Raw genomic sequence first — 27,109 nt, forward strand, 5'->3', positions numbered from 1 at the left:
TATTAATTGTACTTGTATTTTGGGATATTTCAATCAGTGCTTTAGATTTATATTTAAGATTTTTGTACTTAAAAATTTAACTGTAGCAAATTTAATGTGTGGAAATTAGATAAGCAGCACAAATTACCCAATTAATCAGCTTTTATGAGGCATGCAGTGTATTTATTGTTAGAAATGTGAGTGTTCTTTTATTTTTTTAAATTTATCTAGTTTGCATAATTGTAAAATTAAATTCTTTTTAACATATATAAATCTTAAACTATGGTTATAGTTATAGGCATGAAATTCTTACAGATCATCTGGGCAGTTTTTCGGTTGATTTAATCTATATCCATCCATCAGAGTGGAAAACATTTCAAACGCATCTACTGATGCATAGGGTTGATGTCCTAGAGTGACCAGCTCCCATAATGTAACTCCAAAAGACCACTATTGAAATAAAGAATACATTTTGAACAATAAATGAACTGAAATATATAAGCTTTTTGTAAAGGAAAGATTGCTATTAGGTTAATCCTAAGTACCAGATACCCCTCCCCCCATAAAAAGCATAAAAGAATATGAAAAATCAATGAAAACCAAACAAAAATAGAAATGAATGATTTTCTGCTGCTGCGTTCTGCTTAGAACACCAGTTTATTTATTCGTGGACTGCAAGTTCTTAAATTCGTAACCAATTCTTAAAAAATCTGGGTTTTACTTTGAAAATTTTGAAATATTTTCTTCGGGCTTTCAGATTTTGAAATAAAATTTTTGTCCTTTGTATACCAAATGAAAAAATTAAAAATAAATAAGTTACATCTCACGAATTAATTATATATATAACACAGACAAAAAGGATAAAAGAGAGATCAACGAAGAAAATTATAATAAGTTTTCTTTACTGCTCATAAGCTGCAATATATANTTCTGCTTTACATGCAGATGACCCGAAAGAATAGTTGACAAATTCATGGCAATGGTTTGAATTACGCAAACAATTCAAAATCCAACTGAAATATGAAAACGATTTAGATTGTTTTTTTTACATTAAGCGAGCATACTATTATGACTATGCGAGCATACTATTAAACTGTAGGACAATAGTTATGTAAAATATTCTTGAGATATAATTAGAACAGATTCTTCGCATAAACAATGTTTTTTATTTATGATATCCTACTAAATAATTACAAATATTTTAATATATATGTAGTTCATAAAGTTCGCTAGCTCGAAATTGGTTTTTATATTCAAGGTAAGCTATTTTTTTATTATCAAAACACTACTCTAAATTGATTTTTCATAATATAGAATCTTAAAACTAGAAAGGTGTATAAAAATTGCTCTGACGTATATATATGGTATGCACATTAATAATTATATAGAATCAATTACTAACCACGTCTGTTTCAAATGAAAATTCATTCCTCACTATACTTTCAACAGCTAACCACTTGATTGGCCTATTCTCACTATCACACAAACAATGATAATCATTTGGGAAAAGGTCTCTTGCAAGAGCATTATCAGCAAGTTTAATTTGAAGATCTTCATTCACTCTAAGGAAAAAAGCGGGAAAAAAATTATATGTATGCACCATAAAATATAATTTAATAATCACAAATTACTTGAAGTGTAAAATTTTCCACTATTACTAGAAGCTTATCTCTTTTAGTAAGTTAGTATAAAATTGTCTACTATAATTCCAATTTTTCCTTTTTAGTGTATATCAGAGGGATAAGGTTAGGAAATACTATACTATGAAAAATACTATACTATTTTATTTATACCTTCCATTATTAGTCTATTTTCAACCGTAAGTTTTTTATTTTAAATTTGTATTAGTTCAGAATTTTGTACTATAGTATTCTCTACTAATAGTATATTTTATACTATTTATCGAAAATACTATTACTATTTTTTTTATTCCTTCCATTATTATTTTATGTTTAATCCGTAAGTTTTCTATTCTAAATTTATATTAATACAAAATCTTCCACTGTTGTTCGAAATTAATATCCTTCGGTATAAATATTAATTTAAAATTTTTCACAATCACAGTTTATCTGTTTAAATACTAAAATTAATTCTTACGTAATAATAAATATTCTTAGTATAAGTAAAAAGACTTAGTCATATTTTTGTTTTAAAGGAGAGTTTCAGGCAATTTTCGCCAAAGCAATACGACAGTATACACGATTTTAGAGCATTCAAAATGTCTTTTGCATTTGCTCTAAAAGTATAAATAGAAACTCGCATATAAGAATGGTTCAGCTCTTTTTGCACTGACTGTAATCATATACGAAATTACACGGCTTTGAGCTACTTTTTCTTAGAACAGTCCGTTCTAACTTCTCAAATATTCATCGACTTTACTTGAAAATTTCACTGCGTGTGTAAAACTTAAGTCTTCATTTGCACGCTGAATTATTTTATTAGATTTCTGGCATTTACTTCATAACCAGATAAAAGCCACCTTTCGAGGGAATGTCGTAAACGTTTCTAAACGATCTTTAAAAGCTATTTGCTGAATGAAAATATTACTCTCAATGAAAATTGCATTAGTTACATAATATAAATAATTCCAAGAAACTGACTCTGAAAGATAAACTTGAAAATGGAAAAACGTCATTAAAAAAAACTATAAAGGTGTAAAAAATTGACATACTTCGTGCGCTCAAAAGTAAGGCGACCATTAATACAAATCTTATGAATGACGTTTAATTCAAAAAGCGTCTAATTCAACAAATACTATATCCCAGAGCCGTGATGGCCAATGCGGCAAACCGGGTTCGAATCCGGTTTGCACCGACCATAGTGTTGACGTGAAATATCCTCAGTGGTAAACGGATCATGGGTTAGAGTCCCCTTGCCGTCAGNATTTTGTACTATTAGCAGAGAATACTATGCTATTTTTTTATTCCTTCCATTATTATTTTATGTTTGATCCGTAAGTTTTTTATTCTAAGTTTATATTAATACAGAATTTTCCACTATTATACTCACGATTACAGTATAATATCGTAACATTTTCCACCATTGTTCGAAATTGATTTCATCCGATTATTAAAATATTCTTATGAAAAAACGCCATTTAATGATGGAGGAAGTTTATTTAATATTGTACACGCAACCTATTAATAAAACATCCTATATCTATACCATATTTGAAAAATGTAATTGTAATACGTTCATAACACATATTAAACAATATTTATAACATACCATTATAAGTTTTATTATATGTGTTATCATATAATTTTACGTAGTTAAGAATTTGATTGTAAAACATACACACAATTTCTTGTTGCAATATCCTTGTGAATGACTCCTCTATAATGCAAGTATTCAATGGCTTTGATAATCTGTATAGCCATCGACACTAGATCGATTGTCGTTAGAACCTAGATAAAAGAAAAATACCGTGTTTCAAATATTGGCACACATCACAAACTATTTATTAAATAGTTTACTCTAAGTTTCATAACCCTTCATTATAAATTTCTTTTTGGGGAACTGAACAAACCACTACAAAATGTTAATTTGAATTGAACATTTGTATCCTGTTAATAGACCCTTTGGCAAATTCACGAAAATGTCAGTAATTTTATGGTTTTCCATATTTTGTGTGTATGCAACAGGCTAAAACCATATGATGGATGTTTGTGTGAACCCGGTGCATTGAGGGTTAAAATGCGACTGAACCACGTGACTGGAGGGCGAAATGAGAGGAAAATTTTCTACCTTCCGTTTCTAATTGTTAGCTTTTATTGAAGAAAGAAAATATGCGGAAATTTTAAAGTCAAAAATCTTAAAATATGGAGGTTTTCTGAGCTACATTCAGTTGTATAGAAAATATATTAATTGCATTGGAAAACTTTGTTATAAGAGGATCTTATATGTTTCATAAGTAAGTTAATTTATCACTTTTTGGAATTACTATTGTTTTATTTGCTGTATAAAAATTAACTTTTAGCATGTTCTATTTTTTTCCTTAAAACATTGTATGAATCTCGTTTATTCCAATTTATTCATTTAAAAATCAAAACAAATGCCAAAATGTTACAGGTGAAGTTTGTGGCGACATTGTCGTTACTTTCCTTTTTCTTTTATTTACGTTGTTTGATTTTTACTCTCCATAATACCTTTGAAAAAATAAATTATTCATTAGTTTTTAATTTCAGCAGTTTACTTTGAATTAATTTAGTTAGTTAAATACTTTTTCCCAAAGAGAGACATTAAAGGTTATTACAAAACTATTCGATAAAAAGGGCCATTTTTTTTAAACACTTATTTATGAAATCGCTTCTTTGATGAAATCGTGAGATATTTTTGAATTAAAATCGTCTGGTTTTTTATTGTAATATAATAAACGTAAAAAAAATGAGTATGCTAGCAGTGTTATGGACGCTGAATAACCAACTCAGATGTAAAGTTTAAATAAAATCGAGAGTTTAAAGGAGTGAAATAGATTTTTTTAAAGTTTTTTTTTTTTTTTTTTTTCTTTTANTTTTTTTAATTTTTTTTTTTTTTTTTTTTTTTTTTGCAGTTTTTTTCATTCCCAATTTTTATTTTATTTTTTGCGTCTCCTTGACATGTCTAAAATCATTTTTTGCACATGTTTTAAAAAATTCCAAATGCCTAAAAAGACATCTATAATTTTACAAGATGCAGTACTATTGCAAAATCTATGTTTGATTAAACTTTTAATTCGTATTTTATGTACTTCAATATCGATGAATTGAATGAATAAAAAAATAAATACCGGAGGATATAATGAAAGAATTACACAGGGCTGTTACAACATGAGTTAAATTTTTTCTGATGACCAGTGAATCAAATTAGTTTCATCAAAGGATACATTTCTACCATTTTTAATGCGATGAATATTTAATTTTAATATTGTAAATATGTAAACAATTTTGTACAATTTATACCTATTAAAAAATTGAAATTCGAAAAAAATTGTTAATGTGGCAAAGTCATGTCGAAAAATAATCCAATATTTTATTGTTCCGCCTGTCTTATCTCTCCTAAAGCTTTTAACTTTTCTTCATTGCCTTATTAAGTACAAAACACTAATTAACCGTAAAAGAGAATTCATCTTATCTGTCACACAATGCTCTTCTTTCCAGTCTGGAGACGAAAGGTTGCAATAAAGGAAAAACGGTTTAACACTTTATACGGCTATCTTTTTCTAACGTTATAGCAATGTTATTTTAAAAATATTTTTAGGACTGAAATTGATTTTTTCTAAAAAAAAAATAAAATAGCTTATTACATAAAAATCAATTTCATTTTTTTGTAGGTGGGATTTTCAAAATATTTTTGTACAATCCAAAATTGGCATTGAGCTTGAACTTCTGTGTTTATAAATAACTGTGTTTATGATTTCTGTGTTTATAACTAAAAATAAACTCAATGAAATATGATCAAATGAAAGAGTGCGAAATGCACGAGAGGAAATAAGTCTCCAGTGTCGGCGCCTCTTCCTGATCATGCGCAAACCTTTACTGTTACCTTCATTTATGTAAACAATGCCCTACACTGGAATTTCTTTTCTTCTATTTTCTGAAGTTATAAGCAGATGACCGTACAAATCATAAGTGATAATATAGCTTCTCATCGACATTTGTTGTTGTTACTTGTGCCACTTGCCAATTAGAAAGCCTGCTTGAAATCAAGCGAATTTTTATGACAAAGGGTGCGTTTCTTGTTTTTTCAGTGACAAAGAATACAACTTCAGTCTTGCACACGCCACAGCCCGTTTACAAGGAGGACCCAATCATACTTCATTCATTCACCTATGAATAGTAATTTTGATCTGAAACAGAAAACAATCAATCTTCTATTCAGTACCCCCAGAAGAATTGATTTGTTATGGGGACGTGGAGGCCTTTGTGACCCTGACAGATTTAACTTGCTCTAGTCACCATTTGATACACAGGTATTGGAACACACTTCAGCTGGTGAGATTTGAACGTCTGTTCTCACGAGCACGAGCCCAACGTCCTACCAACAAGGCTATCCTGGCTCCATCGACATTTAAAGATTAATGATGCTTATGAGAAGTATGCTTCCCACGGTTTTATAAATAGTAAAGGGTTAAGTTGCATTTTAAATTAAAGAAAGAGAATCAATTTGTGTAGAAGTCAATGCAGAAGGTATGGAACCTAACAAAGAAAAAAAAAAGATACTTACACATCCGTATCCTGCTGAGCATTGTTGCAGAAACAATTTCAAATTTCCATTGGCCATAAAAGGATAAACAAGTATTGGATGCAACTGATCTTCAGTGCATAAGCCAATGAGTGGTAAGACGTACTCATGCTGTAATCCCAACATTTTCATCCCTTCTTTAATTAAAAGTGATGTTTGGAAAGAGTTAGCTTGATCTGGAGAAAGAAAAAAAAATCTTGCAATCATGAATAATATCGATAAATGAAAAGATAAAATTTATTTCTATATGCAAAAACAGATATTTAACACAGAATAAAATTTTATGAATTCCCAAATTGAAATTAGATTAATTTATTGCAACAACCCTTTTAATTTATCGTAGAAAATAGAATTTAATGTCACTGTTTCTTAATGATTTATTTAATTTGGAAGTTTTTAATTTAATTTTTTGTTATTAAATGATTGAACATTAAACGTCATTGAACAGCCGACCCAATTTTTGGGTTTACAATTGCTAATGTTCAACTTCGTAGCCTTGTAATTTTGAATCCAATTCAGAAGACAAGGGAACTCCTGGATCAAGTATTAGGAGAAATTTGCCTTCGCGGAGGACTTTTTGACGGAAGTAACCCGCATTTGCGTTACATGGAGAGGAAGACCACGAGTTAGCCTGATGGCAAAGGTACTCTAACCCAGGATCCGTCTACCACTGAGGATATTTCAAATCAGGACTGTGGTCGGTGCAAGTCGGCTGCTGATTCGTATCGACCAGCCATTGCTGGGATTCGAACCCGGTTCACCTCATTGGAAGTCGAGTGCTCTATCACCTGAGCCATCGCGGCTCTTTGGCAAAGATTCTAAATGGTGGTGTATTTTAAAATTAAAAAGATTTATTAAGCTGCTTACAATCTACTCTAGCAATGCATCTCAACAGAATTTTTCGCCTGCTAAATACCTGCAATTTTAGTAAAAATCCTTTTACGTAATATATAAATAAAGTTACAGGTTTTTTTTCCAAATTGTTCTGTTTAAAAAAATAATTTAAATGCACGTACTTAAGAAGTTTTTTTGCAAAGACGCTAAAATATTTTTAAAGGTGCTGCATTTTAAAATTAAAAACACCCAGTATGCTACCTATAACCTGTGCTTGCATGCATTTCAATGTTTTTTTGTTGGATAAAACCTGCATTTTTAGCAAAAATCGTTTAACGTAATCTAATTTATGAAACAATAAAACTATAGGTTTTCTTCTAAATTTAAAAATAAAAGTTATTGCTTTTAAATTAAAATTTTTTGCATTAAAAAGAAAAAAAAGGGAGAGGAGAAGAAGAAAGAAAACATGCATTGAGAAAGTGTGAGAAAGCCGTGTACCTGTAACTGTTTTGACAATTGCTGGTTTTCTTTTTGGTAACAATTCATTCGAGTCAACTATTACTGCACTATATATTCTCCCATACGTTCCTATTTCAAAAATTAAAATGTTTGTAGCTTGAAAATATTGGGAATAAATGGAAAGATTAATAATAATAACAAAAAAAGAGTAAGTGCAATTATAATACCCTTTTGTATCTTTTCTCGAAGAATTATGTTTCTTCTATCCATCCTGATCTCAGCCACATATTCGGATACGTGTCTCAAATCTCTGATTTGTTTCAAACTAGATACATGTTCGTAAGGGATGTTGGTAGAAGAAGTTAGTTTCTTACTGCTTGCAAAACCTTAAAGAAAAAAATACGTTTTGTTCTAAGGGAAATTGTTCTAATAATTTATTCACTAATAAGAAATATTCGATTAATTTATTCACCATATATATATACATGCCTCACCAATATTATTTAACTCCGCCATTGTTGTATGCGTAAGTTTTTTTAATGTATTTCTAATGTTTAACATGCTGTTCTTGGGTTACTGTGAGTGACAGAAATGGGTGGTTGTTGACTTCCACCGGTGAATGTTGACAATCACAGAGTCGCTTTGGTAAATGTCTGAAATATATACTAGGTTTAAATAAGCGCCACTACCCGGTATGCATTTGCCCGGTATGCCCTACATCAATGTTTTTTTAAGGTCAAGTGCCACTGCCCAGTATGCAATTAACCGCTACTTCGAACATTGATGTTTCTCTTAATCTATCCACAGCAGATATTAAAATATCGAATAAATATAATAATATTAACGAGTAAATGAATATCAAATCGGATGCAACAAATATTTCGAACATTCACCAAAACGACTATGTGATTGTTGACATTAACCGGTGAAAGTCGACATTCTTTTGCTTTTGGTTAGTCACGGTAACAGCTACATTTTCAAGATCTGCCGTGGGCAAGATTATTTTTTTTCGTCCCGAACCAGGGCAATGGTCATCAATTACGGGTAACCAAAGAAAGAAAGAAAAAAGAACTATGGTTTGAAAAATCAATTAAAGAAATATGGAAAAAGGCATACATGTATGGTTGGCTGAATTTTTTGGTAGGAACGAGGTACTTTATTCTCTCGAAGTTTCAAAATTATTTTCATATTTCTTTAATGAGATGACGTTACTGAATGGAAAGGCTATTGAAAATGCATTCTTCTTCATAAATCAAACTGGAATAATTTAAAGTGGCCCCAACTGGGAAAAATTTAAAAAGTTGTACAGAAAGATTGAAAAAGAAAATTGTCTTTTATAATTTCTATCTACCAAAATATATTTGTAAATTAGAGGAAATAGATCGAAGAGTCATTACATTATGACCATCCTGCTAATAACATGTAGGACTACCTTTAGCCCTCAAAACTGCTAGCACCCGCCGTGGCATTGATTCCATAAGGCGCTGATAGGTAGTCTGAGGTATCTGGTACCAAGCGCTCACCAACTGGTCCTGCAATTCCCTCACATTGCGAGTGGGTAGCGTGGCAGCACGAATTTGGTTTTCCAAGTAGGACCACAAATGCTCTATTGGATTAAGACCAGGTGAATTTGGGGTTTCAAGACATAACTTGAAAGTCCCTGGAATGTTCCTCGAACCAATCCATGACGATTTGACCCTTATGACATGGCGCATTATCCTGTTATTAAACACCATCCCCCGCAGGAAAAACTGTTGCAATGAATGGGTGAACCTGGTCTGCAACTATGTTCAAGTAGCTTACAGGCGTCAGGGATTGTTCTATGGGGATTATGATTCCTAATGTGCCTCTTGAAAACATTGTTCCTGGGTGAGAAGCCATTAAAACCTGGGCGAGCCCGTTGTTATAGATGGAGGGTGGTCATAATGCAATGACTCTTCGGTGTATATCATGATATTATAACTGACCAACTTCATTTCTAAATTCCAACTTCATTTCTTCTTCATTAAACGAAATTATGTTTTCTAACAGCCTTGGGAAACATTTGCTATCAGTATTACTTTTTATAACTTTCCAGATTGTGGTCACCTTGTAATTATACTGGATTTATTTATTTTGTCTTCGTTTTTGCTGCAAATGGTGCTATTTTGAAAACATTCTTTTATAGTTTTCTGTTGTTGTTGTGGAATCACATTACACAGTTAACGAGCTTAAAACAACTAATTTTGCAACTTGGTAAGGATAAACTTAGTTTCTGAAGCAAAACACAGCAAATCCTACACTTCTTTCTTTAATTAATTGTTGCTCTCTTTTTTTTTGTTCTTATAGGAAGTGAAATATCGAAAATCGAAAAAACTTATTTTGCATTAATTGTGAGTAAAGAAAAATAAACCTTTTTATCATCATGATAGCAACTTTCTTTTTAATATATCAAATAAATATTGTTTTGAGAAATAAATTGGTGCCTTTTAGAAAGGTTTATTGGTTTAAAATAATCGTCAGTTTAAAAATGCGTTTAAAAATAATTGTATTTATAATTTTTATTAATATTAAGTAAAGAGTTTAAACTTACTGTTAGCATGACTGTGAACACTTGGGGTATTAGATTTCAAGAAGGCATTCTGTGTTGAAGCCAAAAGTACAGGCGAAGTTTCTCCATAACTATAAATAAGAAGCACAGGCAAAGAATTACATCCAAATTTTCATTATAAAATCATATTTTAATTTCATTTGATTGTTTCAAAATGTAAGAAGCATACCATTCATATCTCTATTTGAACTAATTTTGTAATTTTAGCTTATACAAATCAAACCCTTGTAAGATGGTGAGCCCTAAGTACCATGAAAACTCACAAATGTATTTTAAAAAAAGTGATTTATTTAAAGAAATGAAGTAATAAAAACAAGCACAATTGAGATCACCTATTAATATTAAAGCAAGGAGAGAAATATGCTATCGAAATTTCCGAGGGATTAACGAAAAGAGCGAAACAAGAAACATAATTGTTGTTGACCTATGCCTGTCTAGGCAGAGGGAGTGCGATTGTTTTTGTTTTCCAGTGGCGCCATCTATGACCAAGAATTCGACTTCTGTCACATCATTCGTCACACCCGTTTATAGGGCGGACCCGTTCATACATCCATTCATTCATCCACAGATCGTAATTTTGACCTGAATCAAAGAACGATTGACCAGTACACCCAGAGGTATTGATTTGTTATGGGAACATGGAGGACTTTTGCGACTCGACAGATTTAACGTGCATCAATCACTCTTCGGCCGGTGGGGTTCGAACCCACGAACTCTTGAACATAGGCCCAGCGCCCTACCGACCAGGCTACCCCGGCCCAACACAACTGTGAAACTGATTGATGATACTGACCGGAGGTAGGGTTATTATTAGAAACATCTTCAAGTTTCACCCGTCAATTTAATTGACGTAAAGGATCTTCATTACGTTTTCTTCAACAATGAATAATTCGATTTCGATAAGTTTTTTTTTCCTGGCTTAAATGCACAGGCTTGCAAAATTTGAAGTTTGAAAAAATTATTACGATACCTAATTTTTAATATTGTTTGTTGGTATCCATTACTTTTTCAGTCATATAAGAATTTTTCACGAACTGGGTTTAAATATAAGGTGAAAAATGAATATTTTACCCATTATGGAGCGAAGAAGAAACTAAGCCATTACTACGAGGGTCATACAGAAAGTAAGTTTCCCTATTTTTTTTAAAAAAAACTCACACTTTGAGGAACATATTTATCGACAACAAGTACAGCAATGTTTCAGCTATTTTTCAATTTAGCCACAACCAGAATTGAGACACTTGTCGTATCGTGGGATCAACTTTTGTATCCCTCTGTCGTAGAACTCTGCCGCCTGTGAATGGAACCAGCGTGTGACAGACGTCTTCAACGGAACTGCAGAAATTCCGACGTGCCATTCAAGACAAGAGGCGTGGAATGCTTAGTGCAGGTGTTGTGCTCGTCCACATACGGCTCGACGCACAGCAGCTGTTTTGACGGAAGTTTTTTGATCATCCACCTTACAGTCCTGATCTTGCTCCCAGCGATTTTCACTTCTTTTTTGCACCTCAAAAAATTCCTGTTCTCCGGTGAGCGTTTTGGCAACGACGAAGAGCCGCAGACGTCTGTCACACGCTGGTTCCATTCACAGGCGGCAAAGTTCTACGACAGAGGGATACAAAAATTGATTTTTCGATACGACAAGTGTCTCAATTCTGGTGGTGGCTATGTTAAAAAATAGCTGAAACATTGCTGTACTTGTTGCCAATTGTTGTACATGTTGTACAATTGTTGTACATACTCACACTTTCAGAAACATTGTTGTACATGTTTCTGAAAGTGTGAGTTCTTTTTTTTTTAAAAAAAAATAGGGAAACTTACTTTCTGGATGCCCCTCGTATAAGAATAAGTGAGGTGTCGTTTTTGAAAAAATTTTTACGCTAAATTGAATGAGATAAAATTAAAGTCATTGGGGCTGGTAGTTTAAAAGTTGAAGGAGTTATGTTGTACAAAAGTACAGGTATTGTCCCAATATGCGATCCGCCAGTGTAGTTATTTAGCTGATCAATAGTTGGCGCAACTGCAGTATAGAACATTACAGTATTCTGGGAAACATCAGTGTAGGGTATACCGGGCAAATATATACCAGGCAGGGGCACTTAACCTTAGAAAACATAAATATATGGTATACTGGACAGTGGTACTTTATCTTAAAGCTAAAAAAAAAAAAAAAATCAACCATTCATAATAAATACCTGGTGGATCGCATATTGGGATAGTACTAATTTTATATATTTATACCAATTTTTTTTAAAAATAGAATGCTAAATAGAAATGTTATTGTTTCATGTATATTTTTTATAAAATCGATAAAACTAAGAATAAATGGAGCTACAGTACTGAAGCTGTAAGGGTTTTGTGTTTGGACGCTCGGGTATAAATTAAAGAGTGTAACTCTAATATATGTATATATATATAAACTGCTGTTTGTAGAAAATGCAACACCATGAAAGAATCATCAGAATCAAATGAAATTTAATGCAGAAACGACTTGTACTGATACAAATAAATGATGAAATTTTCAAAACAAAAGAAACAAATTAAGCGTCCGAAATCAGTATTTGGTGCAGCCACCACGCGCTGCAATAAGTGCTNTTTTTTAAAAAAAAATAGAGAAACTTACTTTCTGGATGCCCCTCGTATAAGAATAAGTGAGGTGTCGTTTTGAAAAAAATTTTACGCTGAATTGAAGGAGATAAAATTAAAGTCATTGGGGCTGGTAGTTTAAAAGTTGAAGGAGTTATTTTGTACAAAAGTACAGGTATTGTCCCAATATGCGATCTGCCCCTGATCAATAGTTGGCGCAACTATAGTATAGAATGTTACAGTATTCTGGGAGGCATCAGTGTAGGGTATACCGGGCAAATATATACCAGGCAGGGGCACTTAACCTTAGAAAACATAAATATATGGTATACTGGACAGTGGTACTTAATCTTAAAGCTAAAAAATAAAAATAAAAATTCAACCATTCATAATAAATACCTGGTGGATCGCATATTGGGATAGTACTAATTTTATATAGTTATGCCAAAAAATTTTCTAAATAGAATTCTAAATAGAAATGTTATTGTTTCATGTACGAGGGTTGTAAATTAAATAGTGGCAACTTAACCTTGAAACTCACAGAAGAACGGGCATGTGCAAATAGGGTATTGGTGTGGTGAGGTGGCGCTGTTTTCGAAGTGTAGAGTGCAAAAAACATTCGTTCTGCTTAGAAGGGTAGTTGTTGCATGGCGTTAAAGTGAGGAGTTTCGTTTCCATCGCTCTAAAGCATGTTCTCAAAAGGCTTAATGATGAAAAAAGACGATATGCTTGAACCCATCGTGCTACTGTCCTATACGGTGAAGCATTTGCACCGCAGGTTTCCACTAATCCTCGATAGCATTCTGTTGCATTTTTGCCACGGGCAACTTCGATTTTGAGCCACGACTGCTGATCACCTTTTGAAAACATGCTTTGGAGCGATGGAAACGAAGCTCCTCACTTTAACGCCACACAACAACTACCCTTCTAAGCAAATCGACTGTTTTTAGCACTCTACACATCGACAACAGCGCCACCTCAGCGCTCCCAAATCCTATATGCGCATGCCCGCCCTTCTGTGAGTTTCAAGGTTAAGTTGCCACTATTTAATTTACAACCCTCGTATATTTCTTATAAAACCGATAAAACGAAGAATAAATTAATAAATGGAGCTACAGTACTGAAGCTGTAAGGGTTTTGTGTTTGGAAGCTCGGGCATAAATTAAAGAGTGTAACTCTAATATATGAAACCCGCATTTCTTTTATACTTTTAGTTTTATCTAATTTTGATTTTATTAGACTTAATACGTAAGATTTGATATCTTATACATCTTGATAGCAATCTTAGAAGTATTTAATTGTCTAAGTCAATGCGAAAAGTACAAATGAGATCAAAATGTACTTTTTATATATAAAATATTAATGACTTCTAAGCTTGTAGTCCTATCAACTTCAGATTGCTTTTAATCGATTCAGCTTAATAAAATTCATTAAATGATACCTCTTTTGTCTAGATCGAAATATTTCAGTCTCTTCTCTCCAATAAAATCTATTTTGATCTAAAATCTACTTAGAAAAAGTTAAAATTTGTACCTGAAAATTTGTTTTTATTTGATCGAATCACAGACTACCCATAATACCACAAATTTTTGGCAGTAGGTACTCACAACTTATGGCATTAATTTATCCCCCTTTATTTTTAGTAGGTTATAATACTATGGATGCGTGGCTATGGAAATCAAAATTTTCGATTTGCTGAAGAAAGAATACTTGATACTGTTTTCACTATTGTTCCTGAAATCAGCATTATAAAACCTATTGGTTTCTTATCACATTTTTGATTGTAGGTCTGCTCCAATAGTGCATTAATTAGTGATATTTAAATTTGCATGGTTTCTGGATTTAAATTTTGGCAGCGAGTCTAAAATGTTATGCTAAAGGAATTGATTACGGATGTGCCTCTACATGGTCTTCATAAAAAAATAATTTCTCCGTATAAAAATATCTAAGCCCTGGTATACTTACGTTTTTATTGTGATTAAACTGTTTTGAATATAATATATTTTTAGTATAGACTTACTGTATGACATCTGACATCCGAGCTTTTACTGTTCTCACATAGCACAATACAGCCACCATGGCTACTATAAGAATAAAAGCGCTTATGAAACCAACAGCAATGTACAGGGAACCAGTTGTGTCAATCATTGCATCAGCTAAAGGTAAAAGAAAAAGTTTGCAAGATTCTTTTTAAATTCATAAAATACGTTGCAATTATTTGATATCCTTAAACGATTTGTCATACTGCGCTATTTGCTCTCCAAAAATGACTGGTAATTTGTTAAATAAACGCGGAGAAAACCATAATTGGTAAAACCACCGTATTGTATGAAAATGGAATTTTTTAAGTAAAAACAAAACAACAAAAAAAGCATAGTTTTGGCTGATAAAACCTAAATATACCGTATTTAAATCATTTATTTCGTAATTTTTCTGTTTAAATGATAACAGTTTACCGCAGTTCTGGTTTTTAAAATTATAGTTCTTGTTACCAAACGTTTAGTAAAAAATACAAAACTGGAAAGTAAATTTAACCGAATAAATATTTTTTTAATGCCCTGCCATAAGGAATCATTATAAAATAATCAAATTGTCAAATTCTATCACATATTATGAAACCATGTTTTGTGGTTAATTTTACCAAAATCATTGTCAATGAGCTTCGGTAAAAATTACCCAGGTTTATCGTGTTCCCATAGAGTCATAAAAATGGTAAATTTTAACATATTTTGGTAGATTTCAGTATAGTTTTTTTTTCTCAGTGAACTTAAAAACTTAAGGTGATAAAAATATACAATCAGCTGCATTTTGCCTAGGAAGCTGGTTTATTTATTTTCACAGAGTTTTAAAATTAATTTCGAAGTTAATCATCTGATCGCGGCCAGTTAGGAAAAATTATAAAACAATTTATTTAAAAAATAACTACCATTTACAGAACAACGCAGCGCAGTCTGAGGACAAAATTAAATGCACCATCTGCTTACAGTTTTCTTAATCGATTTTAAAACTTGGATTAGTTAAATTTATTGTTTCCTAAGCAGAAGACAGCAAGCAGTGCATTTCTGTATCTTTGCATCTTTTTAATAGATTTTTTAAATCAGTACTGTTTTCACTGTTTTGGGCATCTGGTAACATTACACATTGTTGTGTTTTTGCTTCTGTTGATTTGGGGAGGATACTTAAAGCTACGAAATTTAGCATGATGATAGATTAAGAAACGAATTTTCAGTTAAGGTATTTTAGAGTGTCTTTTTTTTCAAATTTTCATAGAGAATAAACATTAGATCCTTATTGTTTTCTCTATTCTTTAAATGCCTTAATGAATTGACTAATTATAAGAATCTTTGAACAAATATCGCAGAGTAGTTTATAGTTAGAGGGTTAAAAATTGGTTATATTTTTAAAACGTAAATATCGTTTAGAGCGTAAGCTTAAGACATGAATGCACTTTGAATGAAATTCTTTTAAAGCAAGGCACAATCTTTAAAAAATAGAGAAAGTGTTTTTACTTATTTATTTATAATATGCTTTTAGAAATAAGTCAAGTAAGATTAAAAAAGTAAAATTTTTTAAACTTACCAATTGTAAGACTGTCACCTGAAGTATTGTTTCCTGAAAAATAATTGTGAATTTAAATTTGTTTGTGAATTTAAATTTAATTATTTTATTAGAAATTATTGATTTAAATGGGCTGTTGAGAGATACTGGGTCAGTTCCCTAAAACGGAGCTTTTATAGAGCTGGTTCCAAATTGTTCTGACAGTGGCATTCGAAAACAAACTGAAATTTAATCGGTTTTCATCTTAAGACATGAGTGGATAGGTTCTTTTCATCTGTTTTTGTTATAAATTAACGATTTTGTGAGAAATTCAAATGCTTTTAAATCAAACTTTTCATTTTAATACCAATCATATATTCATTTTAATACAATATTTTATAACGCTAAACCGTTTTTTTTATCAAAATAAAAGTTCATATAAAATAAGAAATTAAGAATTTGGCGGGAGGATTTAAAGTAGTACAATCAAATCACATTTAGTAGAAATGTTCTCTAAGTTCGCAAAAATCGTGAATTGTATTTCATTATTCCTTAAGTTTTTAACTTTTTTATTACAGTTTAATTTTCTAAAAGAATTATTTAAAATTGATAAAAAAAAGAACTACTTTAACGTAACGAAGAATAAGAATGAGAAAATAAACAAATAATGATGGAATAGCGTTATTAAACTGAATTTTGAATTAAATCAATTGAAAATTCAACTGCTAAACAATTAATAACCGTAAACGATAAACTTTTCAAATGTTGAAGAAGTTTGGAGCGGGCTCTAAGCACTCGGTGCTGTGGAACAGGCTAAATTTCAAAGATGAAAAAAAAGGTAATAACAAAATTAAAAAAATTAATAGAATAAATAAATGAACTTAGTAAATAAGTATTTTTCATCAAATATTTTCTTAAATACAAAATAAAAGTACAAAATGCTTTGTATCCCGAAGAAATTTTTTACACTTCATTTCTTCTAATCTTCATTTAAATTGAAAATACTAAACTGTTAAAAAGTTTAACAGCTGATCCTCAACCTTAATGACTCCCTGGCCCAAAAACAGCAGTTGAAGAAATTATTTTCTATTTACGTAGCAAATAAGAAATATTTAATGCTTTATAAAACATTAAACTTTCCACGTAAAAGAAAAATGGTGAAAATTAAAAATACCAAATACTTCAAATAAATTTTTTTTTAAAAGCGTTTCGGTGGTCTAACTGTTAACAGCAGTCAGAAGAGCATGAAAGATGACAAACACCAAAAGACCAATCCATTCGAAATTTTTTTTTACTTAAAACTCATTTTAAAAAGTCAGATTTTTAAAAATTATCAGATTACCGGACATTAAGTTGAAAATATTTTAAACTCTTTACTTCGGTAGGAACAAATGGCATTATATAATGAAAAATGGTTATTCACGTGATTAATGTGACAAGTTATGGAAATTTAGAATAGCTGCCTTATGCTAAGTCGTAAAATAGTTTACAAAACGTTATACTAGTTACAATAGTTTGAAATGTTAATTTGCTTGCTTCAGTGATTTTTATTTCTAATTTAAATTTCTTTGGAAAGCATTTGCTGTGCATTATTACATTCATTCAATATTTATTTTAATTTTATCAACAGTCGTATATTTTCACAGTCCTATTTTTTTAAGTCCTATAACCTTGTTATGTTTAAACTTAAAAATATCATTAAAAAGTATGCCCATTTTAAGTTATATTAGGATTATTTTAGCAAAACGGTTCTATAAAGCAACCGAAAGCTATGATTAATAAGTAAACCTTATTGTAAAACCGCAATAAATGGCGAAAACAAAAGAAATGAAAATTTATAATTAAGTATAGTAGACAATTTCTCCTTTTACCTATCACTGTTCATTTTCGAAAAGTCATATGAAATAAGCAACTTTTTTATACAAATATTTTGCGTCTTTCATTTTAGGATATATTTTTTATTTTTATTTTTATTTTTATAAAATGTCTCTTTTATTTCTCTGGGTCAAAGAATACGAGCTACTTTAGTTTTAAAATTCGAACAGATCTCAAGACTTTTTTTTATTTATTTGTCAATTTATTACTTTTAATCTCTCATCGTCCAGTATATTGGGGTGTATTTAGTACACTTTTATCATTTCAATAATATTTAAAAAATTTTTCTCTTTAATGAGTTTACAAGGCGAATGTCTATGTAAAAATATGACTGAATTTAGCATTTTCGGTCGACAAAAAAAAAAAATCACAGAAAAGAAAAGAAAGGTAGGTAAATTTTATAATCGTAATTTTTATAATCGCTTTATATCATATGTATATCTTATTGCACAGTAAATTAAAACAGTAAGTAGTATTGAGCAGTCCATAGTAAATTTTGTTTCATGACTAAAATATGAAGAAATACACTATAAAAACATTCTACAATACGCTAAAAATGTGGAAATTAAAATATAAGAATTTTATGTAAAATGTAATAAAATATTATTTAATTCAATTAAATTAAAAATTAATTAATTAGTTCTATTAATTTAATTTTTAAAAAAAATATATAATAGACTTTATCAGTTTACTGTCTTTTAAACCACATATTCCTAAGTAAAAATCAGTTTACTGTCCTTTAAACCACATATTCCTAAGTAAAAATCAGTTTTCTGCCTTTATTTAAGGCTCAGATCTCAAGAAGATTCATATTTTTACAATTCTTGTAAAAGATGTCATCAAAAAAGAAACAATAAAGGAGCCAAATTAATATTTGAGAGAAGAAATGAGAAATGCGATATCAAAACCAATGTTTTAGGTTATATGTATTTATTAACAAAAAAGCAAGATTAAAAACATCAAGACTATTTTGATTACAGGGAGAAGTAGAGAGGAGGTAAAAAGCAGCTATCGGAAAGATCTTTAGGCTTCATCCAGCATTCAAACTGGTTTTGATGCCTTTCTGTCCGTCTTCGTCAACAGTGATTCAACAAATTTAAAAATTATTTTTATTGCTTAGTTATTGAAAAGTAAACTCGAATGTGTAACCATTTTTGACATAACTGTTTTAAATATATATAAATCATACAATATCGCAAATTTTCATATATCTGTCGATTTTATGTGCTCTCATAGGATATAAAATTGGCAAAAAAGTCGTAATTATTGGTTTTATATCTATAGTTAAAATTGATTTCATAAGAAATTAAATAAATTTAAAAAATATATATATAAATAGTAATTTTTATGAAAAAATTTTCTGTTATAAGTATATGTATATCGTAACAAAGTGAATTTATCTTTAACAGTTATTATTAGTTAGTTATTAAATATTTCTATAATAATATAGGTGAAGTCAAATTACTGATGTGGCATATCTTCTTCCTTTTCAGTGTGAAGTAAATAGATTCAGGAAAAGGAGGTGGCATCGAAAAATTCATTCTCATAAATATTCCTACTTCTGCATCGACCTTTCCAGTACATCGCAGCAACAATCGGAATGCTAAAACAGAAAATGGTACTTATTATGTGTAGAATATACTGAGAAAAAATCAGTACAATAATATAATATACAGAAAATGTACGCAAAAATAAACCCTCAATAATTTCTGATATATCAAGCGCTGATATACAATCTAAATTCTTTAGTAGCCTTTTTCAGCAAATTAGTATTATTTGTATTATTTATAAGTTACTTATATTACTTGGAATTGAGCTTAATTAGATTAATTAAAGTATAAATTTGGGTTAATTAAATTAATAGGAGATCTTAAATGACATCTTCGTGATTTTAGAAATACCAGCTATCGAAAATATAGCAAACAGCAAAAAACATGCCTGAGAATTGAGAAACGTCACATTTTCCCATTAAAAAGTGCTTAATTTTTGACCGGGTAGAAATATAATAAAGAGATACATGAAGATGAGCTAACAAGCTTTTAAAATCGAAAATCCGTTAACGGATTCTCTTCTCTTCTTTTTTTTAAATTTCGAAAATACAGTTTCAAAAAATTCCGTCATACGTTTTGTATCCTTTCGTTCTTTTTTTTAAACTTTATTTTATGAGTTTTGTACCCTATCTTAAGAACTAATTGAGCAAATTAAAATTGTGAAAGTTCATGCATCCAAAGACATTTTCAAGCTAAAAGTACGGTCAATTATTCTTTTTATAAATGTACACTACTTTGTTTTCGGGTAATTGTATTATTTCTCTAAGTGAATTTTATTAAAAGTCATCAATTTATATACACAGTTTATCGGTTATAAGTGAATTTTCTTTTTGTTTCATTTTTATTGTAATTTAAAATTACATTTAACGACCAACTAAATTTTGTTACATTACTCGAAATCAGCTTTTTTTTTAAATTTTATTTTACCGTTATCCAGGTAATTATTGTTATTAAAAGGAAATTTTATAGCTGAATAATAATTTTAGCTCGTAATAGTATCACTCAAGAAAAATGAAACCCTTAAATTACTTTTTGCAACCTACTTACATCTATTGTTTTAAAATCAAAAATAAAGAGCATTAAAAATTTTATTGCAAATTTCAAAATGTTCTGAAAAAGTGATGGAATTATATGAAATTGTATTCATTTTCGTATGTATACTGTATATTATTGCGCAGCATTAATAAACAGTATCAGTATACAATACAGCATACTACCCTCATGTATACTGCATATTAGTTATTAATATGCAGTAATATTAAGATATTTTGTGTCTTTAAAATGCATCGCTCTGGTAAAAACTATAGTAATTTTACTAACAGAAATTTCCAATTGAAAACATGAATTGATAGGAATAATGCAAGAAATATGTACATAACTTTAAGTTATTTCACTAAATAATAAAAAATTGTGCAATTGTTACAAGCAATTATACACTAATACAGATAACCATGAGCTAATAATGATGAAAATTATTTTCATTAAGGAGATATTTAAAACTTACAGATTTAAATCTTACAAATAATTATTTTGATTTGTATTTTTGAATAAAATAAATGCTCATAAATTTTTTAAATGAGGTCGATGATTAATGCATTGTAATAAGATTTACATATTAAATTTCAACTTTTTTTCATGGTTTTTAAATGTGTACAGTTAAACTCTGATTGAAAAAATAAAAACAAATATTGTTAGGAAGCCATTTGAAATATAAGTGTGAGATATGTTTTTAAATATTTCTGTACATTCTTATTAGTTCTATAAACAAGAAGGATTCGATCCTCTCGCCAACTCTCGTAATTGCTTCTTATTCATCATTGTTTACTTCTTCTAAAACACAAATATTTCCCACAAAACCGCTAAACATTTTGGTTTAAAAATATATAATTATTGTAGCTTTATCCAAGAATATTTTGCTAATGGAACGAAATAGAGGATCACTTTGGTTTGAAAAATAACAATTGTATAGAATATATTATTTGTGCTTGAAAAAAAATTAACCAAAGGAATACCAATTGTGAGATTCTATACGAAGAAATAATTGCAAAACAATTTTATACGAAGAGATTCACTGGTTAAATAAATTGTTTGTTCCCAAGTATGTTTATATTTATTTGACTTCATTTCCAATAAGGTTTCAACAAATACATATTAAGCGAAATTATAACAGTAAGAAGATAAAATACATAAATTAGCGTATTGCTTCAAAAAATAACTCAATTGCTAAGAAAGTAAAAAGACAGATTTACTTCCTAAATGCATAGGCACGAATCCTTTTCGAGTGATATTTAGTTGTGGTCTCATCATTGCCTCATAGTTGCTCACACCTATATCTATGGTGTAGGGAATCTAAAAAAAAAAATTATAGTGTCATCAACTTTAGGAAAGATAATTTCATGTTCTTCTACAAACACTATATACACTCTAGTGAAAGTGCTTACAAAGTGCATTAATTTTAAATTAATCTTGTTATTGTCCGTTTTAATTTACATATGTGTGTTAGTATGGCCGTCATCACTGCACTCTGCTTAATAATAATGAATCTATTTGATGTTAAGTTGTAATTTTTTGCTTGAAATTCTCTTATAAGATATATATTCAATCAACTTTCAATGATAATTTTTGTTGAAAATCTAAAATTTAATGGTGGAAACACTTAAAAAAAATTTAAGAAGCAAATTATTTTGCAAAAGCAAATATAATACAAGGTATGCAAATAAAATACAGTCAAACCCTGCTATAGTGAAACTTCAAAGGGACCGAAATATCTGTTCACTATAACCGGGAGTTCACTATATCCCTACTGCAAACAATTTAAAAAAAATTTCCGAAATGCTCCCTTTTACTACACATTATTTAAATAAATGACCAATAAAAAAATACAAAAACGATTAAAAATTAATATGTAGTAACAAAAAAAATATGTGTTACCTTTTATTTTTATTACTCTTCGTCTTGCGTACAAAAAATTTAGGGATCGCCTATACTTAGGAATGTGAAACTGAGATAGAAGAAGCAAACAAGAAAAAATGCTTATGGCTACATTTTACTCAATAGATGGTTTTAAAAATCGGTGTATGTATTTTGTGCGGAAATTTCAAAATTACCAAAATATGAAGAAAACAAATCAGTTGAAGACAGAAAAAAGTTCATAATATCCAATTTCCTCCCTTCTTTTCGTTCGCTATATCCACAAAAAATAATATTATATGTGCATAGTAAGGACATTTCGTTCACTATATCCGACAGTTCACTATAAACCATGTTCACTATAACTGGGTTTGACTATATTTACTGTTATAGCAGGCAACGGCTGAATTCCTTACAGTCTAGTATCTATAGAACTATCTGTTTATTCAATAAATATTAAGTTATAACTTAATATTAATCTAAAAGCTATATCCTAAAAGGAAGAAAAATTATAGATCCACTAATAGCTTTGTTGCTGAAAGTGAAAGCGCGGATTTACGACCAGTTTTATCATCAGATGAAATTATGAAATTACCAGAGATTGTTTACAACTAGAATATATTCCTCATAATCGGCTATTACTTTTGGCATGATGTGCATTTGTGGTGGTAAATAGAAGAAAAAAAACTTTCAAAAACGAAAAATGTTAAAACTTTTCAAAGTATTTTTAAGTTTTAGTCATTTCGTTCACGCTGAAGTTTCGTGCGATATTCACACGAAACGCACGAATTGTGCAAGAATCAAATTTCCTCGGAATTGGAAGTTGCTTATTCATAGCAAGACCTTTTTGTGTCTCATTGTTTATCATAAATGTTGAGATAATTTGAATATTTAACGTGTACTGTTAAATTCAGTAAATCATTAAAATAACAATTTGATATGAAAATCCGATGATTAGATCAAAAGTTATTTAATGTTTTTATTTTTTCTCTCTCTAATTGAACTTGTTTGCTATTTCGAGATACTTTCTTTACGAATTAAATGTCATTTGCAAGATCATATATAAATGAAAATGCTTATTTTATGAAATAGAAGGTGTAAGTTTTAGTTCAATAACTTAAGTTAAGTTCAATAACTTACGTCGCAAAGCAAAACTGTGTCAGTCGTCTCTAGCCAAAATTAACTATCGTAATTAAAATTGCAATTTTCATTTCGCAAAATTAAAATTTAAAAAAATAAAATAAGTAATTGAAAAAAAATTTGAAATTTAAATTTAATTTAAAAACAGCTTAATAAATTTTGAAATTAAAATTTAATAAAATAAAATAAATAATTTGAAAAAATTTTAAATTGAAATTTAATTTAAAAATAATTTAATAAAATAAATTTTAAAATTAAAATTTAATAAATTAAAGGAAATAAGTTTTAAATTAAAATATAATAAAATAAATAATAAAAAAAATAAAATTAAGATTCAATTTAAACATAATTTAAATAATAAATTTAAAAGTTTGAATTCAATAAAATAAAAAAAATTTTAAAATTAAAATTTAATAAGCATATAATACAAAACACATAACATAATACATAACAAATAAATACAAAATTTAATAAAATAAAAAAATTAATAAAAAAATTGAAATTGAAATTTAATTTAAAAGTAATTTAACAAAATAAATTTTAAAATTCATTAAAATAAAATAATCAGACATCAACGATTTTAAAACTAAATATAATTAAAATTTTGAATTATAAAAACCGTGATAAGAATAAATACATTATCTAACATTAGCACTTTTTTTGAATACTTAAATCACACTGAAATTGATTTGAATTCATTTTTCTGGAAGATGAATATTTTTTCTCCTATTCCATTTCATTATGATTTAGTTTATGAATTTCTTTACACTTAATTTTAAGACACTCGAGCTAATAGACTTAAGCTGAAGCACAGAGCTCCATAAGATTCTTTTGAACAAAAGCTCGAAAGAAATTTATTTAATAAATAACATAATTAGAAATATTTCTCTTTGGTGAAGATGAACTTTTGCAGAAGGTTAAATATCTTCCACTAAATTAGTTTTGCGGAAGTCTAGCGGAAGATTTATCCATGATCAAATTCATTAACAGATGGATGTCTTTATCTCTTAGGCCTTTGAACAAGAAATATAGATGAGTTAGTCTTGTCTTACTTTTTGAGACCTAAACTAAATGGACTTCATAGGATTTGAGGACCGTTTAAGTCAATTATGGAGCACATTTCATCTGCAATAGAAATAGAACAAAATTTCTTTATTATTAATTAATTATTTTGAGTCATGTCAAATCTTACTGGTGTGGGCTTTAAGCTATTCCAGGTGAAAAATAATTCCCATACGTGTTCCGGAACCATTATTGAAAATCCAAGGGCATAATCATTAACTGTTCCATTGTCTACATAACGCAACTCAGCATTCAATCCTACATAAAGAATATTAATTAATAAGTAGTATAAAAATTTTATATTAAATATATAAAGTGAATATATAAATTTTAGTATATACAATTATTGTTACAATATTAAAAGATGAATATTTTTATACAAAATAAATGGAATTGTTAAAATAATTGAAAAAAATTAATAATTGTTAAGTTAATTGAAAAATTGTTAAAATTGTTAAAAACAAAGGATTTAAATAGAATTGTTTTAACATTATCAAAATTTAAAAAAAAAAAAATTTTTTTAATTTTTAAAAACTTTAGGAATAGCAGAATTGTTTGGGTTTAGCAGAATTGTGAATTTTTTTATTTATTGAATAATAAATTTAAAAAAGAGAAACTAAAAGAATGCATACACGTTTTAAGAAGTAACTAAATTGCATTCCAGTGTTTATATATTATAGTGAAAATTGTATAATTAATTTAGTATTCAAAGTTTTTTTTAATTATGCATCATATAAAAATGTAACAATTATCTATGTCTTCGAATTTCCTTTAAAAAAAAGCCAGTATGCCACAGTTTTGAAGGTCTAATATAACGTTACATTTTATTTTGCTGCTCTAAAATTATGAGGTTTAGAAACTTGAAAATATCATGGTGTGCTGAAAAAAGTACAGAGAGTAATTCGGTGAAAGGAATTTTGATAGTTAGTTTTCGAATTGTTAACTGTTTAATTTATAGGGAAAAAATACATCACCAACCGCTCTGAAAACCTATAAAACTCCAACACCAGAATTTATTTAAGAACGGAATTTATATTTTTTCAGAATTATACTTTTTTAACTTTTATTTAAGAAAGAAGTTATATTTATTTGTAAAACAAGAGGTTTTTTTTACTACTTGCAAAAAATAGATATTCAGCTGTAAAAAATTTACACTGTCGCTCGCACTATAAACACACCTAGTAAAGTATGAAAAGTTAATGTCATTCGTTTCGAAATTATTTCAATCACTTGACAGAGGGGGCGGGATAGCCTGGTCGGTAGGGCGCTGGGCCCATCTCCAAGAGGTCGTGGGTTCGATCCCTGCCTGCCGAAAACTCCTCGTGTAGTGAATGANTTACAAGGCTACGGAGTTGAACATTAGTAGTCGTAAACCCATGAAATTGGGTCGGCTGTTCAACGACGGTTATAAAATAAAATCAAATCACTTGACAGAGTGCCATGATGGCTCAGGGGATAAAGCGTTTGCCTTCCAATGAGGTGAACCGGGTACGAATCCCAACAATGGCTGGTCGATACGAATTCCGCATCTGGCGTGAACCAACCACAGTGCTGACGCAAAATATCCTCAGTGATAGACCGATCTTGGGTTAGTGTCCACTTGCCGTCAGGCTAACCGCAGGAGTTTTCGTGTTTTTCCGTTCCATGTAACGCAAATGAGGGTTAGTTCCACCTAAAAGTCCTCCATGAAAGGCAAATTTCGCCCAATACTTGATCTGGGAATTCTCTTGTCTTCTGGATTGAATTCAAAATAACAAGGCTACGAACTTGAAGATTAGCAGTCATAAACCCAAAAAATTGGGTCAGCTGTTCAACGATGGTTATAAAATATAATAAAATCAATTGACAGAGAGTCACGGTGGCTCAGGCTGTAAGGAGCTCAATGAAGTGACCTAGGTTCGAATACAAACCGATGACTGATAAATGCGATTTATGCATCAATCAAGTGCAATTGAGAAAATATTCTCAGTCATAGACGGTTTATGGATTAGAGATTTTTTGTTGCTGTCAAAGTAGCGCAAATACGAGTTATTTCCATTAAAAGAATGCCGTACCTGACCGCTAGTTTGTATCAACGTTTGATTCGGGATTCACCTTGTTACGTAGTTCTGTAATCAGAAATGCAAGACTACGGAATTGATCATTGATAGTCGTAAACCATATAATGATAGTTGCCAACTTCCATGCCTTTTCAGGAAGAATTTTTACCAGTTGGTATAAAAAATTCACAATATTTGATTGTCTACTTTTTAAAATCTGATTTAAAATGGCTTTGATTGCCACGCCAGAAAAAATAATTCAAGCATGTATGTAAATAACTTTTTATAATGCGGTGATGATCATAAGATACAAGCACTACTGAAAA

At 29.7% G+C, this 27,109-nt stretch overlaps 1 protein-coding gene across 4 annotated transcripts in view; it reads right to left on the bottom strand.

Moving 5' to 3' along the window:
- The window catches only part of LOC107455419 (tyrosine-protein kinase RYK), a 52,053-nt gene that overhangs the window by 172 nt on the left and 24,772 nt on the right, over window positions 1-27,109 (bottom strand). For all 4 annotated transcript variants that reach the window (XM_043047166.2, XM_043047117.2, XM_043047070.2 and 1 more), the window contains exons 2-13: window positions 24,875-25,002; window positions 21,882-21,981; window positions 19,548-19,685; window positions 16,250-16,282; window positions 14,691-14,826; window positions 10,067-10,155; window positions 7,722-7,880; window positions 7,534-7,623; window positions 6,184-6,377; window positions 3,277-3,386; window positions 1,382-1,541; window positions 293-429 (exon numbers count right to left, since the gene is read on the bottom strand). In XM_043047166.2, coding sequence (XP_042903100.1) covers window positions 293-429; window positions 1,382-1,541; window positions 3,277-3,386; window positions 6,184-6,377; window positions 7,534-7,623; window positions 7,722-7,880; window positions 10,067-10,155; window positions 14,691-14,826; window positions 16,250-16,282; window positions 19,548-19,685; window positions 21,882-21,981; window positions 24,875-24,934 — 1,406 coding nt within the window. In that variant the 5' untranslated portion in view covers window positions 24,935-25,002. The remainder of the gene's footprint in view (window positions 1-292; window positions 430-1,381; window positions 1,542-3,276; window positions 3,387-6,183; window positions 6,378-7,533; window positions 7,624-7,721; window positions 7,881-10,066; window positions 10,156-14,690; window positions 14,827-16,249; window positions 16,283-19,547; window positions 19,686-21,881; window positions 21,982-24,874; window positions 25,003-27,109) is intronic.

Source organism: Parasteatoda tepidariorum, chromosome 3, assembly GCF_043381705.1.
Source record: "Parasteatoda tepidariorum isolate YZ-2023 chromosome 3, CAS_Ptep_4.0, whole genome shotgun sequence".
In the NCBI taxonomy this organism is placed as follows: domain Eukaryota; kingdom Metazoa; phylum Arthropoda; class Arachnida; order Araneae; family Theridiidae; genus Parasteatoda; species Parasteatoda tepidariorum.